At 50.0% G+C, this 20,634-nt stretch overlaps 1 protein-coding gene across 9 annotated transcripts in view; it reads right to left on the reverse strand.

Moving 5' to 3' along the window:
* The window catches only part of DAPK1 (death associated protein kinase 1), a 206,385-nt gene that overhangs the window by 17,352 nt on the left and 168,399 nt on the right, over positions 1-20,634 (reverse strand). For all 9 annotated transcript variants that reach the window (XM_029201700.1, XM_029201701.1, XM_029201696.1 and 6 more), the window contains 3 exons: positions 8,422-8,644; positions 2,587-2,775; positions 296-493 (listed from right to left, as the gene is read on the reverse strand). In XM_029201700.1, coding sequence (XP_029057533.1) covers positions 296-493; positions 2,587-2,775; positions 8,422-8,644 — 610 coding nt within the window. The remainder of the gene's footprint in view (positions 1-295; positions 494-2,586; positions 2,776-8,421; positions 8,645-20,634) is intronic.

A 20,634-nucleotide genomic window follows, 5' to 3' on the forward strand; every position in this document is an offset into this window, starting at 1 on the left:
TTGCACCTAGCAAAAATGATCACAGCCCTAAAATATAGAAAGAAAGCAAGAAATGGCTCTCAAGGAACTGCTCAGAATTGAGTCTTTGTGGTAGAAATATGCAATCATGAAACAACTCCTTGCAGAACAAAAAAAACAGCTGAGCCCTAGGAAACTTCCAGAGTGGAAATCTCCTGATAGGAAGGAGGAACAAGGGTGCCCGCAGCTGTTGGCCACAAGCTGTTGGATCCGGGCATGACCAGGGTGCGAGGCCAGCAGGAAGGGCACGCCCTCCCTGAGGGGCGCCTCGGCTTACCTATGGGTTCTTCAACCGGGACAAGAGACTTCAGAAAACTGAGCCAGAAAATCACTTGATTCAGCTGGATCTCGTAGGGTTCTTCTAGACTGAAAACGATGACATGGATGGACGTGGGATCATTTGCAGCAAAATAGTCATAACAGCAGAAGTATACAGGATTTCCAGAGAACTCCCACACACTGAAATCGCCAACGCCTACAGAGAAAAAGAAAAAGAAAGATTACGATTGTGAAACACCACCACCAAATTTCAATCACAGTTTTTCTCAGCACTTTAGGGATGACCAGTAGGGACAGTGACATTCATCTATTTATTTATGCATCTACTTAAGTATAGATCTACATACAGAATATTTACATTTCCCTATTTCTTATGTCTATGTTTTTACATCCATGCCTTTTATAATATCTATATCCATAAACCTACTTATATCTGTATCTGCTTATCAATTTTCCTTAATGCCTTCATTATTGTATCTGTATCTCTATCTCTAACACATCTACTTATAATACCGCAGAGTGGTACACACACACACACACACACACACACACAACACCCCACACACGTGTGTGTATATGCATGCCTATAAGCATACATGGAAAGGTGTACGTGGACACATATATTATGTTTTTCACCCCCAAATATTGGTATATTCACTATGAAATGTAACCTTAATTTTGGTTAAATGGTCACTAAATTCACCTTCCACAGGTGAGGGAGAGACCTGTTTTGGTCGGTCAGAAGGGAGCAGGGTGCTGTGCACAGGTGTAAGGCGCAGTAATTGATGAGTGGCTTTGCACAGGAAGGATGTAAGAGGAGCTGTGAGGAAATTGGGTCCAAGAGGCCACCTCTGCTGGGGAGGTGGCCGAAGGGGCGGGGGGAGGAAGGCTGTGGGTGTGGGTAGGGGGGCAGCTACTCTCCCACTCTCCCACACAGGAGCTCTGGGGGCAGCTGCTTTTCCCGCAAGTGTCACGGGTGAGATTCTGACCTGGAGCTCCTAGGCACCCGGAACCTCCTAATGACTGTGCAGACACATGGACACAGTCACCTCTACGCTGCCACATCCCACCAGGTCAGTGACCACCCACCCACTGGCCTCCGGGAAGCCAGGCAGGACCACTTATGTTATAGGATTTCAGGCTCCCTTTCCCTAATTTTTCCCTTTGGTGCTTATCCTGTGTCAGAAATTCTGCAGTTGAGAGTCATTTTGGAAGATCCATAGGGCTTTTCTAGAGCACAGGTGCTCCTGGGGAGCATGGCCCTCTAAGTCTGGCAGCTAAGGCCTTAGTGTGAATAGTTCTGGAACACAGAAATAGGCCCTTTGAGCTTGGGGAGCACTGCGAGGGACGTGGGATGGGGATAAAGCCAGGGGAGGACGAAGGATGAGGGTAGGGGTGATGGGTGCTGAGGACACACTTCTGCTCTCCCTATGCTGCGGGGCCAGCTTTGCTCCCGGCAGCTCAGAGAACACTCAGCTTTTAAGAGAGCAGAATGCACACGGACTTTTATTCTATTTCATTAGGGTCCCTGGCCCAGCAGCAGCATCACCAAGAAACTCCCCAGATGGGATGAATCAGACGCTCGAGGGCGGGCTGGCAAGTCTGTGTTTTCACATGCCCTCCAGGGGATTTGTGCGTAGTACGCTGGAGTCTAAGAACCACCGCTTTAGGTAAACACCCTGAGTATTCTGTTTTTCACTGGGTTTAGTATAATAAAAGGGCCTTCATGAAGATACTCCCAATTTCCACTTTTTGAGAGCCTCTCCCTGCTAGACATTATACTAGGACCTTCAATAAACACGAGCTCATAAAATCCTCACAGCCGTGGGAACTCAGCCTCAGAGAAACTGCTCTATCCCTGCTCCGGACCGTGCCTCGACGAGGCTTGTGTTCCAGTGCCTTGGGCCCAGCTGGGGGCCCTGGGAGCTCCGGGGGAGCAGCCCTTGTGTTTCAAACTGGAGTATGTCAAAAAGCTAGTGGGACCGTATTTTATGAGATTTCCCATCCAAGTAGAAGTTCGGCAGTACTTTAAAAAATGTACTAATGTACTCAAGTCATTTATTAAGCACCTCTGTGTGCCCAGTGCTTTGCCAGGTGCTAGGGACACCAGGGGGTTTAGTTTTACTTTTTGGGGCTGTTAACCAGCCATGCTTCAGTCCTGGGTCACTCCCAACATCACTCTGCACTGGCCCTTCTTCCAACCTTTGTGCGGCTGTGATGGATGCCCGCTGGGCCAGGCTCCCCGGGGGAAACTCGAGGTCCTTCCCATTTGGGGTGGGAGAGCCATACCGTTCAAATAGGCGTTCTGGATGTCGATGGCCTTTGTGGACTGGTCATCGGCGGAGCAGTGCGGGTGGTGGGACGGGGCCCCGAACACCTCTAGCATCCCCTTGGTGAGGCCCGGCTCGAACATCATGCTGCGGCTCCTGACGTTCACATTCTCACAGCCCGGGTACAGGTTGTTGATGCTCACGGACACTGCAGGCCAGAGAGCAAGCACGTTAGACCTTGCCCCCTGCCCTCCTTCCCAGACTTTGCCCTCTGCCCTTGCCCCACCCCTGCTTCAGGCTGCTTTGTGCATGTGCCTCTCGCGTATGCTGGGCAGCAATGTTTCCCAGGGACACTGTGTTGATTGTTTGCTTCACCTCCCGCATCCTTTCCTGCGCTGCTCTGTGTCCCGAGAGGCTAACCCCATGGACTGCATCTCCTAGGCTTGCTTGCCATTTGCCTCCGGTGAGGGTCCACCAATGGGAGGCACTGTAGAGGCTGGGAGGAGAGAAAGGTCGAGGTATATATTTTCCCTCCTCACTGCCTGCTGCTTTTCTGATAGCAGTTGTGTCTCTGACCCTAGACGCCCTGGAGGCTTCTCCCCTGGAGCTCCAGCTTTCCCAGGATCCTGACTTCCTCCTCTTGCCCTTTCAGCCTCAGGGGTGGTAACTAATGGCTCCCCTCTGTTCCTAGCCTCCGGATGCTTCACCGTCTCTTGTATGTTCTTGTGAATTGTGCCTGTGACTTTGAACTTTCATTAAATCTCCACCAGGACCCTGACTGATACAGGTGAGATGAGTACCACTCTGGTACACGAGATTGTTAGGTTGAATGCAAAATGCATGGCATTAAGTAATGCTGAATCACACAGTGAGAAGGCCATTCCTTTATAAATCCCCTTGAAGGTCTTTAAATTGCTCTACTAGCAAGTCTCAATGCGCGACATTAAGTTTTTAGCATGTTTTCAATCCTTGCTAATCTTCCCTTTTAATAAAGAGGGAGTGTAAAAAACTATACCCCAATTAAAAAAAAAAAGAAAAAGAAAAAGATGGAAGCATGTTCTTCCTCTTTCTAGAAAAAAAAAAAAAGAGGGAGTGGGCAACAGTATATAGCTAGATTTTAATCATATTGCTGTTCATTGCATTTATTTTTATTTATTGGTAGTAGTGATATGGGTTTTCCATTTATGGTAAGGACATTAGCGATTTTACTTTCAAACCTATGTCTTTTAGTAAATAAAAAGAATCAGTTTTAAAAATATGACATAAATAATAACGGTAGAACTTGGTGGGGCAGGGGAATCAGCTGAATAACACATTTGGGTCCCCTGGGCCAGGAGCGGTGCCCTGTGTGCCCTCGGTCCTGACCTCCTTCCGGCTTTTGCCCGTCTCTCGCAACAGACCCCTGACAGCACTGTGAAGGCAGAGCTGGCCTCTCCGCTTCAGGGCTAGAACTCGGGTGGGCACAGGGGGAGGCTCCGTGAGTGCACCAGGGAGGGGCTCAGTGAACCGAATCGCACCATATAGTTCGTACCTTTGGTTCAGAGTTAATAGTGACAGTCACTGCAAGAGACTAAAGAAATGACCATTTCACCTGGGCCACCTGACTTTTAAACTTCGTGATCCAAACACAAAGGTAACCCTTGTTTAAAGACCAAAGACTTCAGACTGAGGACAGGACAATGGGAATATCCAAGGGGTTGGCAGGGAGGAGGAGAAAACTGGAGCTCCCCACCGCCCCGGGTTATAAAAGTAGAAAACTTGGCAAACAGAAGTGCAAATTAGAAAACAAAATGACTCAACTCTCTAGGCCAATGTGATGGACATTTTAGTGTATTTCTTTAGAGATTTTTAGTTCAAGTCTGAGAAAAGCCATGCGACTTTACAAGAATGGGTTTGTCCATTTCCCTGTGCCTGGAAACCCGGGGACGACCCCTGTTGGGAATAAGCTTTGTCTTAGTGGCACTGTGGGCTGGGGCTTGCCGAGGGAGACCAGAATGGATTCGGTAAATGACAGGCACTCCGGCACCTCACAGACAGTTTTTGTTGGGAGGATGAAAGGTTAGGACAGAGTTTGTATACGGTATTATTAAAATAACAATTTCACAGGGAAACATTAAAATCATAGGAGGAAAACTTTTTTGCTAACCACTGGCCCCTAGTGGTAAAAAGTGGCAGGCCCGGAGGGAGAAGCCGCTTTTGCACCCAGGTCAGAAGAGACTTCCTGCAAACGCTCCTCTCCGGTGAGCAGGCAACAGCCTCCTGCAGTGATCTTCCTGGCTGCGCGCTCCTCCGCTGGCACCGGAGGTTTCCTTCCTACCGCAGAACCACAGTGCAACAGCTGTGGCACTCAGCTGGCCACCAAGGCAGTGTGTGCGTGGCAGCCACGTGCCGTGAGTGGCTGCCCCCAGGTCCCCACACCACCCCATCCTGTCTCCTGGCTGGTGGCTCAGCCTTTAGCCTCCAGTGCAACGCAAAGCCAAGTTTCTAAAGGCAAACGACCTTCCTGCTGCCTGAGTGATGTAAATGTGCCCACGTGGGCACCTCTCCCAGGGAAAGGAAGAAGGCCTGACCATTCTAGCAGAGGTCAAGGGCGTCCAGAGCTCTGGCCTAGGACACAGCAGAGCATGGTCCCCAGGCACTAGCAATGCCACTGTGAAGGGACAATGCTGCTGTTTCTGGAGACGGATTTCCTTCCCTGGAGGCCACACTCCGGGGTAGGCTTTCCTCAAGTGCCTAACAGAAACGCTGCTCCGTCCATTCCCCTTACGGCACAGGAGGCCCCTAGGGCCTGCCAGATGCCTCCGGCCGGGTCTCCCGCAGGTGGCCCTCCTGGCGCTTCCTATTTGTGCCAAGCTGCTTTTCACAGGACTCCCTTCTGCTGTTTTGTTAGGGCCAGGCCCAGTCGAGGACTGGCGGGGTCCAGGCCCTGCAAGCGGCTGCGCTCCCTCAGCCCAGGGTGTGCTCGCCCCGCACTGGGCAGGGTAGGGCAGGAGGAGGGCCTGCTCCGGAGCCTCCTGCAGACACAGCCTCCTGGCTCTTCCCAGCCTCAGGCAGGACTAGAATTAACTGAGGACGAATCTTGTCACCTGCAGGGGTTGTCTGGATAGAAACTTCACCCACCCCCTTGGAGCAGACCGGCCACCTGGGCATGAAGCAGCGCGGGCCTCTTCCATCCTTGCCCAGGCCAGACAGCTCTGGGATGAACTAGGTGTGTCCTTAGTCCAGGGGTCACACACTCCAATGCACTCCTGAAATGTCATTTCTGCCACAGGGCAAACCTTCGGACACGGGCGTGGAGGGGTCTGCTCCTGAGCTCTCCCGCCTGGAGTTAGGGCGCTGTGTGAGACAGGGTGAAAGGCAGAGCCTGGGCCCCTCTACATGGGGTAGCTCCTCCTCTCCACTAACCGGCTCCAGGCAGAAATGTGAATCCAGTGTGGCCAGAGCTACCAACTTGTTACAAGAAACCAAATAGCCAACTTTTTAAGTGAGACCTCTTGATTTTATTTATTTATTTATTTTTGGCTGCATTGGGTCTTCGTTGCTGCACGCGGGCTTCTCATTGCAGTGGCTTCCCTTGTTGAGGAACACGGGCTCTAGGCTCGAGGGCTCAGTAGTTGTGGCTCGCGGGCTCTAGAGCGCAGGCTCAGTAGTTGTGGCGCAAGGCCTTAGTCGCTCCGCGGCATGTGGGATCTTCCCGGACCAGGGCTCGAACCCGTGCCCCCTGCATTGGCAGGCGGATTCTTAACCACTGTGCCATCAGGGAAGTCCAGACATCTTGACTTTTACACGTTGGAAGCTAATTCAATGTTTCTCCTTCCCCTCATACTACACAGAACGCTGCAGCTCACCAGGCTGCTGACCTCTGACCTTATTTCCCAGCGCCTCGAATTACTTTTCTCTCTGCTGAGTGTAGTGGGGAGGTTCTCCTGGTCCAGAGCACCTGTTGTGTCCTCGAGAGAATCTTGTGTCAGTCAGCCCCATGACCCGAGTCTCTCGAAGCCCTGGCTGAAGGACACAGTGAGATTTGCTGACAAGGCAGCCATCCTGAGCTGCATTTTATCAAGAATCTACTTCTGGATTCGTCCAGATGTGGGAAATTGACCAGAAGGAAGATGAATGGAGATATTACTTCTGAGGGGTGAGGGTTGAGCCATTCTCCCTCCAGGGGAACCCAGATGTCACTTGATATGTGGCTGCTTCAGGTTAGCCCACGGGCTCCTGAGGCATAAATTCATATCCAATACGACTTATAAAAATCCCAGGTCACAGATCTGGATAGCTCTCATCTCTTTGTCTTTCTCTGTCTCTGCTCTTTGTCTCTGTCTCTCTGTCCCCCGCCCCGCCCCGCCCCGCCCCCCCAGTCAGATTGGAGTGACCTTAACCCACAGCAGGAGAGAGCTGGTTCCCTCTAGGGGTGACACGAGGAACTGCTAGAGAAGCTCACTTTGAACCTTGAAGCAATACTGGTCTGGCCCACACATAAGAGGCTCAACTTAATCATGAAACCTGGAAAACTATTGGCTTCTGAGAAGGGGTGGACCTATCTTACATACTGAAATTGAGCAAAATTACAGTGGAAAATGGAAAACATGAGCACAAATATGCCCCAAGGCAGACGGAGTTATAAGTATCATTAATAAGCCCTGGCTCAGAAGCCAGACACTTCATGAATCACCAGCTGTGTGACTCCGGGCAGTCTACTTGACCCCTCAAGGCTTCAGCAAAAGGGTGGTAAAAATGCCAATAAGTCTGTCACGTGGATTAAATGAGGTGTCACACGTACCACATTCTGCCCAGCTCCTGGCACGTAATTAGTACTCAGTACGCATTAGCAACACGTGTTAGCAATATTGTAATCATTCTAATTGTATATCCATTTTGGTTACACTTCTTCCCCAAGTTTCAATTCTATTGCTGTGTTCGGAGGGGAGAAGTTGAAAGGGGCGTGCAGATCTCGGTCAGCTGTCCCTCACTCCAGCTAATGCTGCCCAGACATCCTTCCTCACGGAGACAGAAATTACATAGAAACACAAACTTTAAAACATTTGTTTTCATCCTAGGGAACAGATATGACACCTTCGTAATATGTACAGAAAGTGAGTCTGAGGCACAGAGCTTCAACACTGACATTGTTTAGGAAACTCTCTGAAGGTCTCTATTCTTACCTTTGAAAACCTTAATTTCAAGGGTGGGTTTAGGAAAAATGACACCCCAGACTGCACCACTTCCTCTTGCTCGCTGCAGGTGTTTCTCCCCGGGGAGGGACAGGCCACCCTGGAGTTCCGGGTGTGAACCCGTTGATAATCGCGTCTGTGGGAGGTGGAGGCAGACGGCAAAACCGTCTTCCCGACTAGGGTCCAGGTGAACAGACGGGCTGACTGAAAAGCCATAAAGGAGCCTTTCAAAGCCACCACCCCACTTCCAGATACACGAGGACAGGCTTCCCCGTGCACCCAGTTTTGTGGCTCTGTGCTCTCGCATTCCTGGATGTGCCCACAGCATTCCAAGAAGAAAGCATAAGGGGTGAGGACCCGTCCATCTGTGCAACCTTGAACCTATGTCAGTCCAAACAAGCTCTTTGTGTCTTCAAGGGCAGAGTCCCTGAGCAGAACACGATTGTGCCATTTTGCACGTTCATGATTGCGGACCGTGATTTCAGTGAGGCCCTTGCCTCGCTAGCACCAGGGCAGGGTGCGCTCACTGGCCAAGAGCCGGGAGGACCACACCTGGAAGCCACCAAGGCGGCGGGAACTGGTCAGCCTCAGGCCAAGTGCTCCAAACAAAGCCACACCTCCTCCCAGACCTTGACCTTGGAAGTACCCAGTGGAGAGACAGGGGCTGGTGGGGTGCCTACCTGCCGGCTTGGAGGCCAGGGGTGAGGGTGGGAACCGGGTGGAGTTGGTGGAGGACAGCCGGGGCCGGCGTCTTCGGAAGAAGCTCCTCAGCAGCCCACACTTGAGAGATTCCACCAGGGTGGTCTTCCCAGACCCCGAGTGGCCGAATAGCTTCAGCTTGATTCTCGGCTGCAGGTTCTGTGTGGGTCTCAGTTGCTGGATGAAGAGTCCTCGGTGCGTGTCCTGAATATAGATGAGAGAGGCACTGTTAGTCACAGGAGAAGTGCAGCCCCTGAGCAAAAGGCACACGCTGATTCCCACGGTTCAGGACCGCTGCTGCATCCTTCCGGTCTGTGAGTTTTCTTTGCCTTTTTAAAAAAATTGAGGTTGTAAGTGACCTATAACGTTATATTAGTTTCAGGTGTACAATGTAAATGATTTGATGTCTGTATATATTGTGAAATTATCACCACAGTAAGTCTAGTTACCATCCATCACCACACATAGTAACAATTTTTTTCCTTGTGATGAGAATTTTAAAGATCTATTCTCATCAACTTTCAGATGTGCGGTACAGTCACCATGCTGTACGTTACATCCCCAAGACTAATTTAACTTATAACTGGAAGTTTGTACCCCAACCTGCAATTTCTACCCACGTGGCAGATACAGTCTGTTCTGTCCCCACTGCATTAAAAAACTTTAAATGTAAAATAAACATACAATTCACCATTTTAAAATGAACCATTCAGAGGCTTTTGGTGCATGTACAATGTTGTACAACCATCACTGCTATCTGGTCCCAGAGTGTTTTCATCCCCCCACAAGGAAACTCTGTGCCCATGAGCAGCCACTTCCCAGGCCCCTCTCTGCCCGGCTGTTGGCAACCACCGATGTGCTCTGTCTCAGTGGATTTGCCTACCTCCATTGCATTTTGATGCACAATGAATTGGATGGAGCAATTCCTGCCAAGTGGTCCATTTAAAAGTGAAACGGGGTCAGCCCCGTTAGACTGGCCAGGTCACCTCCTCCTTCTGTGTGGAGGGGTCTTGTTCCTTTACGACGCTCTGAAGGTACGAGATGATGAGAAGAAGGGCATCACGTGGCACAAAGCTAAATGCGGGGAGGGGCCTGGGGGCCATGACAACCTTTCCGCTTTCTTCTTTCTCAGCCCTACAGGGGAGAAGCAGGAGTCTCCGCAGCCCTGGATAATTCACACATTCATCATCAAACATTTATGGAGGACCTCCCGTGTGCTGGAACGGGAAGGTCTACACCCGCCCCAGATCCGCAGTTTTGGGGGGACACAGACATGCGAACAGTGTGACATCAAATATAACATGGGTGCTTTTGAAGGGATGGTGTTGCGGAGGTGCTCTATGCCCCCAGAGAACCCACCTCAAGGGCTACGTGGGGGGGGGGGGCATTGATCATGCCACCCTGGCTCCATCCCAGACTCACACACCCGACCCGCTTCCCAGCTCCTAACCCAGTAATAACAGCCTGTCAGAGCTGTGGCTTGCAGCCTGAGGTCGAGCCCTTCTCCCCTACCCACGATGATCCCCCTTGCTTTAGCTTGTTAACTTCCACGCATCCCAGGAGACCTATCTTGCTCTGGCCTCTCCAGGAGGTTTCCTCACAGGCAGGCTCAAGCGCACGTGTGGCTCTCCATCGTCACCCCACTAGACTGTAGGGTAATCATGTGAGACTCTTCTCCTTTAGACTCAAGGGCCAAACCGTGAGGGGAGAGACGGTATCCCCAGCACCTGGCACAGGTAGGATGCCCAATAAAGAGGTGTTGTGTAAATGATGTACTCAGGGGGTGACCCACGCAAGAGCGTTTCGGAGGCAAGTGTCTGCCTTTCCCTTTCAGTGTGATCTCATACCTGGCCGGACCACTGCTTCCAGGCCCAAATCCTGGGAGGCGCTGATTTACTGCTGATCTCTTCCAGTTGAGCCACCGTTACTTTTTCCACGACCAAGGACGGGTGCGTGCTCAGTAACAAACACGGCTCTCCCGAGTTCCCACCCCCATTTTCTCTTGGTAAACTCTGACCCCTCTTTCTCAGCAGGGGCAACACTGTCCCCTAGCTGGCATTTTGGAAATGGACGGTAGCAGCTTTAGTTCTCAGCGTTGGGGGATACTGCTGGTGGTGGGTAGGTGGGTGCTAGGGGTACTGACGTGTACATACAATGTCCTGAGCGGTAAGAACTCTCTTGAGTCTGCCTGACTTCTGAGTGTCTGCTGAGCATTTACATAAGAGAAAAACCTTGTTTATGATCATCTGAGCTTAGGCCTTAATTGCATTTTACATATGACCCAGAGGGTTTTGGGAGGGCTTGGTTTAATACATAGTGAGTTTCCCAAGAACGCAACTATTTTATACGCTGGTGGAATTATATATACATGGGTTTTTTTCCTAATCTTTCAGGAGCTGTGATCCCCACTTCTGAAACGTCAGCCTGTTGCTGCTGTATTTGAGTTGCCATCCCTCCCACATCCGTGGCATCTGTAGGTGTTACATTCAGTGATTCTGCAGATGGGTCCAAGTATCTGCCAATTTCACAATGTCTCCTCTTTGCCTGTGCTCCGCATTTACATACACATTCTATTATACTATATATATTCCTTCGATGCCTTTGTTATATTATAGTTAGGGCACTCTATTGATCTTTTATTTTATTTGTATTTTTAAAGTATTTATTTATTTGGCTGTGCCAGGTCTTAGTTGTGGCATGTGGGATCTTCAGTTGCGGCACACCGGCTCTTAGTTGTGGCACGCGGGATCTAGTTCCCCAACCAGGGGTCGAACCTGGGCCCCGTGCGTCGGGAGCACGTGAGTCTTAACCACTGGACCACCAGGGAAGTCCCTCTATTGATCTTTTAAAATTACCTGTGTAGGTACATTGTTCCCTTTGAATTTTATTTTGGGAGAGTAAAGGGGCATCACAATATGTACATTATAAAGTATTGGGTCGGCTAGGGTTGGAAACCATGGTTGGGACAGTGATCTGGTTTCTTTTTCTAACCTCAAGCACTGCATTGGGTGGAAAAAGCTGGGGTATCTTGCCAGCAATTTCCCTGAATTATTACCCAAGTCAGCACAGAAGCTGAAAAGTTCTATCCTGAGACAGTGACTCACTGGGGTGTTGCTGAGCAGGCATGAAGAAATGGGGTGCTGGCATTCTCCCCCGTGCCATCTACTGCTCCGATGAGCCCATGACCCCCTAAAAGAAATCTACCATCTCTCATTCTAATTTAATCTCCGAAACCAGCCCATTATCTTCCCTCTAAGTCAGGGCCCGCTACACCTCCACCCACCTCACGCTGAGTGTCTGAACTGGAAGCATCCCCTTCCGCTAGGAGTACCTCACCGAATAAATTAAAAACTTCTCCACCTATTTCATGACCCACAGCCACCTAACACGCACAGCTCCTTTGTGTGAAGCCAGTATCTGCTTCTCCCGACACAGTGCAAAGGCAGAAAACCTGCTTCCAGCTTCAGTCCCGTCATTAGGTCTGGACGCACTGCGCAGTGAATCGCTCGCTGCTCTCTTCTGTTTCGTGCCTTCCTGGTCCTGGCACTGTGAGTTTGGCCAACATGTCTGTCCTGTGTGAAGGAGTGAGGGCACTTCTGTCCTTTCTGCACGAGTCCCCGCAGGCCCTTCCTCTCTGAGCAGACTTGCACCGAGGGAACCGATGGACACAGGTGCTACCCTGCGTGCTTCCAGCAGCAGCTCTGAACCAAAGTGGGCTTGCCCTACGCAGCTGACAGATGGTATGTCTCCACTTTGCTCAGCGCCGCCTGAGCCTGAGAGCCCCGCTCACTCCTCCCCACTCCACGCAGGGCAGTGGCGGGCCGGCAGTGGCTGGCAATCTGTTTGTCTGCTTCCCAGGTCAGCCCCAGAAATGGAGGCAAGAGAGAAGAGAAGCCAGTGACAGTGGGCTGTGACCTTGGTCTGGTTAGTCCAGGTTAAACAAGAATCTTGCAGGGTCACGTTTACAGAAAATCCCCCACCCCTGATATCTGAGCAAATTCTTCATGCCCAACCTTGATACCTGATCACCCTGGCACACCTTCAGCAAGAATCCTGATGACTATTATAACCTTTAAAACTTCCTATTTTCCCGCTGCCTCAACATCCCCGCAAACAGGCTGTGAGTGCCGGCCCAGGTGCACCGGTGTGTAAGGTGGGCTCAGCCACAAGTTCCCCTTCCTACCCTCCCAAGGGTGACCCCGTGACATTCAAACACACCAGTGACACTGCCCCCCGCTCCCCCTGCCTTTCCTCATGTACCACCCTGATCCCTAGCAAAGGCACTTGCCACGGGGGCTTGCAGCTTGCCCCTGGCTTGAGTCTGAGCTCTGTGACAACGCTCTAACCCCTGTCTCTCTGGGACCTATGATATAAAAAGCTATGTTTTGCCCTGAGCCTCCCCTCTGTCTCCTCTTGTGGCCACAACCGGCTGACCATCTCATAAGAGAATCTAAAGCACTCAATCCAGCAAGAAGCCTCCCAACCTTTGGGTTTCCTCTTAGCAATTTTCCACCCACTGACCTCCCCCCACCCTTGCTCCTCGGCTATAAATCCCCACTTGTCTTTGCTAAAGTTGGGGTTGAGCCAGTCTCTTTCCTCTGCTATACGCCCACTGCAGTACCCCTGGAAGGGTCATGAATTATTCTTTCACGAATGGAGGAGTTGTGACAGATGCATTTCCTGTCTGCAGGAGTAACTTCCACATTTGTATCTTCCAGCTTATGCTGTCTTTTCACTCACATCCCTTATTAAACCTCAAAGAAACCTTTGTGGTTAATGTGGTCGTTCTCTGTTTCAGATGTGGAAACCAAGGCTCAGAGTGGCCGAGGCACTTGCCCAAGGCAAAGACAGAACTCACCACCAGGTCTCTTTTCTACCACTGCTGTCAGTGAAAGGGAGGTGGTGGGTTTCTCAGTAGGGGACTGGGGAGCAGGGAGCGGTAAACAAGGATTTGCAGATCGAGAGCAGAATCTCAAAGTGGGGATGTCTTGAGTTACAAGCACTGTGAATATCCAAGGAGGGCCATTTCCAGTTTGTCCCACTCAGAAGACACTTCCCAGTTAGTGCAGGGTCCCGATTTAAAGTAAGATTTATAAGACATTGCTACGATAAAGGCAAGTAGAATGAGAAGGGGCCCCCCTGCTCTGGATTTGCATGGACAAAAGGCACATTTCGGCACCTCATTTTTCCTAAGCAAATGAGTTGGATTGCTGGCCCATGTTAACAGGCTCCACGTCCTCGGGGAGCCCCAGGGAGGCTTCAAGTTTTTTTTTTTTTATGAAATTGCAGATTGAGCCTTCATCTGGAGGGGCTGTGCTCATCTCAGAACCCATCACTAGCTCACATGTTGTTTCCCCAGTAATAACTGTCCTCAGGAAATCTTTTGTCCAAGAAAATACTGCTTCACTGGACTGACAGCTCGGCTTTTACAATGTCCTCAATTCCAGACGATCATACGAACACATGTGCATTCTCACCTTTCAAGTGGAGGTGAATGGCGGGCAGATGAGAAAAATAATTCGCAGGCCAAAGAAAGGGGTACAGGGGTTGCAAGCCATCCCACGTTCCTGCCCTCTGCCCAGGGCCTTTGCACATCTTCTGGCCCTTCCTTTCCCCTTCCACCAGGACCTGCTGGCCTGGGCTGGGATGGACTCATTCACCCTTCACCTTGCCCTTGGGAAGATGAGCCAGGAAACTGCTCTCCATCAAGACTGACAGAATCCACCATTATCTTGAAAGGCAAGGAAAAGCAAGATATACTCGAGATTTCCTGTCTAAGGAAATTTAACCTCGTCCTCGGGGATGACCCCTCTTCGTGCTCACTAAGAACTTTGGAGAATCTGAACACAACTGAATTTGATATAGCAACCTGAGACAGAAGTTTCTGAAATCTCTTCCCTCCTGGTGGGTGATGCGTTTCCACTTTTCACCATTAGATGTCGCAGCAGGGACGCATCCAGACCGGGGTCCCCGGGAAGGCAGCTTGTATCAGCCTGAGTGTGTGCTCTCCAAGGCAGACTATGGTTTTGATGCGGACAGGGGCAGAGGAAGGTACGGAGTGTGCTCTTGGCTGGCTCTAGAAGGTGGTAGGATATCGATTTCTTTGGAAGGGGAGCACTGAAGTCCATCCGTGGTCTATATTTAACAGAAGCTCTAAGGCCCTCCCTGTGCCTGGGCTGGTCAGGTCCTCACTGGCTGGGCCGGGGAAGCATGAGCAGGGACACTGCCGGAGGGAGTGGAGGGTTCTTTGTTACCCAAGTCTTGGCTCATGCGTTGAAATATTCTCGTGTCCTGTCCCCCTCTCCCCCAAAGGCTGGCGGATGTGGCTGGGACGTGGTGAGGCCTCTTGCAAGCGGGCTGGGAAGCTGCGGGGAAGCAGCAGTGAATCCCGAGGAATCAGAATCCTAAACCAGAACCTGGGCTTCCAGGTGCTCACAAAGGTGCATTTGTGAGAGTGGGAGGCTAGAGCACATATTTCCCCGTTAGCTTTAACTATACACTTTAAATATTTACACAGGAAAGTGAGCTCCCGTTTGTATTCTTGCCCAAAGCTCACAAAGTAACTGAGCCTGGACAGCTCTGGTCCAAGCAGCTGTCCTATCTCACCTGGCTGCCAAGACCACCTTCTATCTGGTCTCCCGGTCTGAGCAGAGGGAAATTCCTAACCTACTTACTTAACGCACTTGGACCAATACCCAATCACCTTACCAAGATCTGTAAAGCTGGGCCTATCTTTCAGATCAGATCTCCTCGGGCATCATTTTCTGCCCCAAAGACCGCACTCAGACTCCGCTGCTAACCCCATCACCCCCTCCTTTTTGATCTATTTCCTAGAACACACCTGACTCTTTACCGCCTCAGGCCCTTTTCACTCATTCCCTCTGCCTTCTCCCAGCCCTTCCTCCGGTTGGCTCCTCTTTCTTGCCTTTGGGTGTTGGTTTAAACGTCACCATCAGAGAGGCATCCCCACACCCGTAAGTGGAAAGCAGCCACCACCTGCCATCCCCTTACTTTCTCTCATTTCAGCCCATTTGAATCCCCTACACTTACACCAGGGGGCAGCAAACCTTTCTGTAAAGGACCAGGTGGTCTCTGTTGTGACTGCCACATACGTGTCTAGAAACCAGCCAGACACAGGAGTAAATGGAGGGGTGTAGCTGTGCTCCAATAAAACTTTATTTACAAAAACAGGCGATGGGCTGGTTTTGGCTCTGTGGCCATTGTTTGCCACCCCCTGACCTATCTGGCATTTTCTTATTTGTTTATTGGCTGGTCTTGCCTCTTTTGTTCGCTGTGGTCTCTTTGGGGCCTAGAACAGTTCTTGGCCTATAGTAGATACTGTGACTATCTTTTAAACACGTATTATTTGGAAACTGCATTGCTTTTTTGAAGGCCTGGTTAATTTGGGTTTCTAGTTTCCTTTCTTCCAGCACCTTTTGCCCCCTGGCAATTTAGCTTTCACTTTCTCATCTGCAAAGGTAACTAAACGTCAGCAGATTGACAGGGAGGACCATCTCCAATCTGGGAAAGCCAGATAAGAGCATGGAGAGATGACATGGCTTTCCACACGTGGCAGGATGCAATTAGACCCAGCAGGATGGGAGCAGCAACTCTTAATTATGCAAATGCAGTTTACTTGTGGTGAATTTTAAATTCTGGGCAAACTCCCAACTTTGTCCTATTTTTCAAAATATTCCTGGGCATGTTTCTTCACTGTCTAGTCTCAGGCTTAGGAAAAGCAACTACTTTTAATATCAGTTTACAGAAAAGCTGATTAGAAGGACAATCAAACAAAATAAAAATAAGCCAACTCCCCAAACCCCCTTGAAAGTAGTATTTTAAAATCAGATGAGAATGGATCTTGCAGTGATAGTAAAAATGGATGCCAATGCAAAATCTAAGTGCAAGACCTCCCCGCCTGTCACAACACGCACCCCTCCTTTCTCTAGGAGAAGGAGAAGTGGTTTGGCTAAGTAACAACACAGTTCTTGGGCAGGTTTGGAGGGCCGGAGGGGGCTTTGTTTAGTAGTGGGGGTGAGCACCGGGGACAGTAGAGGGTGCAGCTCCTCTTTATAAGAAGGTGGTGCCTACAATGCAAGGTGGAACTGTGGGAGCCTCCAGAGACCCCGTAGCAATGGTGTGCTGGAAAACCAGCTCATTGCAGGGGGCTTAGGGCGGGGGTGGGAAAGGCCTGATCTGTAGTGTTTGCTGATTCTTGTGGTGGAAATACCACCACCACGGCTGATTTCAAACCCCGAATGTGGATGGCACTGGACACGCAGTTGGGGAGAGATGTGTATGGGGGGCTCTCCCAGACAGTACCTGGGGCCTCAACATGCCACTGCCCCCAAATCATCTCCTGTTGAACTGGATCAGAGAGGAAGATGGACTGTGTTCTTCCTACCCTCACAAGCCCCAGCTTGGCCACCCTCTCCCCCCACCTGCCCAGGTGTGCTGGCTGCAAGGGTCTCACTTCCCCGAAGTCAGCCCCCTGCTCAAAGGATCAAAATCTTCTCTCAGTTTCCTCCGGCCCACCCTCTGCTGTCCCAAGCTGGTCAACACGATGACTTTTTTTTTCTTTTTTACCAAATTTCTGATTTCCGTGATTGGAAAGAGTCATGCATTCACTAAGGAAGGACTAGAGAGGAAGATGAGGAATAGACTTTTAAACACATCAAGTTTGTGAATCATCAGATGGAGAGCAGATCTATGGACATGGGCTTCCCTGGTGGCGCAGTGGTTAAGAACCCACCTGCCAATGCAGGGGACACGGGTTCGAGCCCTGGTCTGGGAAGATCCCACATGCCGCAGAGCAACTAAGCCCATGTGCCACAAGTACTAAGACTGTGCTCTAGGGCCCGTGAGCCACAACTACTGAGCCCGTGTGCCACAACTACTGAAGCCTGCACGCCTAGAGCCCGTGCTCCACAACAAGAGAAGCCACAGCAATGAGAAGTCTGTGCACTGCAACAAAAAGTAGCCCCCGCTCGCTGCAACTAGAGAAAGCCCACACGCAGCAACGAAGACCCAATACAGCCAAAAATAAATAAATTAAATTAAAAAAAAAAAAAGATCTATGGACACGCAGGTGTGGGCTTCTAGAAGGAGATGAGGGATGGAGGGAGGGTTGGAAAGTCCTCAGTACGTGTCAACAGTTGAAGTCAAAGGCAAAGATGACACTACCCACTGGGAGGGGGTTAAGAGTGAACAGATGAAACCCTGGGATGTACCAACACCTGGATCAGGCAGAAGAACAAGATGACTTTGGTTCTATTTCCAGAAGAGAAAGCTCCATGGCTTACCTCTAACAAATGTTTAAAAATACGTTCCTAGACTTGCCAACTGATTAAAGGTGAAAACACAGGGAACATTTCTTGCTAATTTGGCCCTTAGAAACCAAATGGCATAGCAAGGCAATTTAAGGCCAACCTCCCTGCTGTCCCAGATGCAGACTTCTCCCCATGACTGTGCTTAGGATCCACGTGGGGTGGGTAGGACTGAGGGTGGCAACACCCTAAGGGGTGTTAGGAAAGGTGTAGAGGCAGTTTTTTTGGTTTCCACAATGAATGGGGGAGGGAATACCTTAGAAATTAGACACTTGGGGGTCCTCGCATCCTCCAAGGACAGGAAGTTCCACCCACCCAAAATGCTGGTGCTGTTAACACTCTGGTGAGAAACAGTGGTAAATACGGAGGAGACAATGACATTGAAAGGAAATGGTGATAAGATGCCCCTAAGTATAAATTACCCTCTTCCCGTTCCCCTCACCCATTGTACCGGGTTGTGGACAGTCTCTTCCTGCAGATGATCCAGGTTATGACTGCACATAAATCTACTTTCTTGGCTTTCTCTGCAGGTAGAGCCTGCTCCTTGAGGCAACCGCCCACAAGTCCTCTGCGATGCATTCTCCAGGGATGCACTGGGATTTCACGATCATTTTCAAGAATCAGGTTCCAGTGCTGGGTGTCCCCAAATCCCAAGCAGTTATTTATTTGGGGATTTATTAAAAAAAAAAAAAAGATAGAGGGTGGTTAGAAATGCTTGGCAGCCAACTCCTCCCTTTCTGGCGACTCAGAAAGCTGAGGTCTAGAGCCGTTTGAGGGAATGACAAAGGCAAGCGAAAACGCACGTCTCGCTGAACACAGAGCTGGGGAAAACTCTGCTGAAGGCAACGGGGCTCTGGGTGACCCCGCGGAAGGCGACCCATGCCTGCCACAAAGCACGTGAGCTCACTGGGGGAAAGGACCATCCCTGGCTGGTGAGGAATCAGCACCGAAGAAGCCCTGATCCCCTGATCGAGCCCTGAAGGCAGATATTTCTGTTTTGGTCTGGATCTCTGCTCTGCACTAATTAGTATGTTGCTTAACCTTGCGGAGTCCAGGTTTCCTGCAGGAACATCCCCATCTCAGGGATGTAAAATTACTGTGCTGCTACACATACCGAGGAGTAAATGGTGGCTGTTCCTAAAAGTGACTCTCAAGCGTACCCTGCCACATTTGCCATTGCTGACGCCCCAACATCTGCTCCTGGGGGGTGGGGGTGGGTCACAAGAGGAGCCTCCACGGAAACCTCCATGTTTCCCCGGGACTCAGAGAGTGGTCCACAGGATGCAAGCAAGGATGCCGACTGTGGCAAACACATGGTGCTTACTGTGTGCAGGCAATGCTCTAAGGACATCATTTACATCACCCATCCGACCCTCATCACCATCCCGTGAATAGCACTATATTCAGCCCATTTAACAAACAGGGAAAGTGAGGCCCAGGGCTGTTAAACTGGTGGCTAGTTCATCCAGCTAGGTGGCAGAGTGGGGACTCCTGAATCTGTGCTCTCAGCCTTTACCCCATATTTTGCCCCTCAAAGCAAAGATGAGAGGTGAACTTTTAGGTAGGTTGTGGGCTCTAACAGGGATGACGTACTATATTCACAGACATCGAAATGACTTTCTTTGTCTCCTTACAAAAACCACAGGATAATGGTAAAATACTAAAGGTTGTAATATTTCCTCTTAAAAAAAAATCTAGACACCAAAAAACAAAGTGCAAATTAATGGAAGAAAAAAAAAAGGGAAAGCCAAACTGGGACCAGGCAAGAACCCACACCACCCGGAATTCAAAATTCTGGTCTGGAAACAGCCACCCTTCCCTGAGATGCATGGAGCTGCACCTCCTATATATGTTCCTAATTATAAAAGCAGTCGAAACATGTTACACCCATCCAATCCACCCAACCTCAGCTATCGTGTTAGGTACTCTCCTTCCTGTCTTTTTTTCTGGGCATTTATCCGTTGTTTCCAATCTGCCATAATAGACATCTGGGTTTGCACCCAGCGTAGCAATCTGTCTTTAAATAAAAGGAAGGATCTTCCTAAGGGGTAGATGGGCAGTAAAACACAGCACAGTCCAAGGAGAACCCTCGTCCCTCGGCCAAGGGTGGCCCTCAGACCGCTGGAGATCGTGGTTTGCAGTTGATTTTTGCTTAAAGATGAATAGACTGCACCTTCCCCTGGGTCACTGCTGTATAACAAGAGTTTCTGAGATGGTGAACAGCACTCCAGGAAAGTATGTGGCAATGGGATTGTCCAGAGTGCTACACTTGTGAGGGGGCTCCCCGTGCGCCAGCTGAGCCCACAAAACACCCACAAGGACAATGCTGGGGCTCCGATCAGGACGATGGCGCCGGGAGTGGCAGGTGGGTTAAAATCCCCGTCTGTGGAATTTGGGAAACCTGAGAATACCTGACTCAGCATGTTTGTAGACCTGCTAAGGTGTTAAGCCTAATAAAGTGTTTCTTTCTACCAGTGGTCCATACTAGAGGCTAAATAATTAACTGTAAAAATGTGTGCTCATCCAGCCTGTGGACCAGATTTTGTTTCAGTTTCTTTCCTCTGTGGATGAATACTGTAACGGGGAATCAATTTAAAACAGCTCTTATATTGCGACACTTTGTCCATGAACGTAAGACTCCACACACACTCAAATGTGGGGCTCCCTACTATAAAATCCAGCAAAAGTCAGAGGTTGCAAACCGGTGGCCTGAGGTTGTGTTTCATTTGGCTGAATATAGCTTCAAATAAAGTGAATTTTAAGATTAGGAGATTTTATGTGAAAGTTCATTATTGATTTGCTGACAGACTCATAGGCTCCCCTGCACCCCCCTTGTTTTGCCTGTAAACAAAAAGTTTTCCCTTGTTT

This window comes from Monodon monoceros, unplaced genomic scaffold (assembly GCF_005190385.1).
Source record: "Monodon monoceros isolate NGI ecotype Baffin Bay Population unplaced genomic scaffold, NGI_Narwhal_1 Super_Scaffold_5, whole genome shotgun sequence".
In the NCBI taxonomy this organism is placed as follows: domain Eukaryota; kingdom Metazoa; phylum Chordata; class Mammalia; order Artiodactyla; family Monodontidae; genus Monodon; species Monodon monoceros.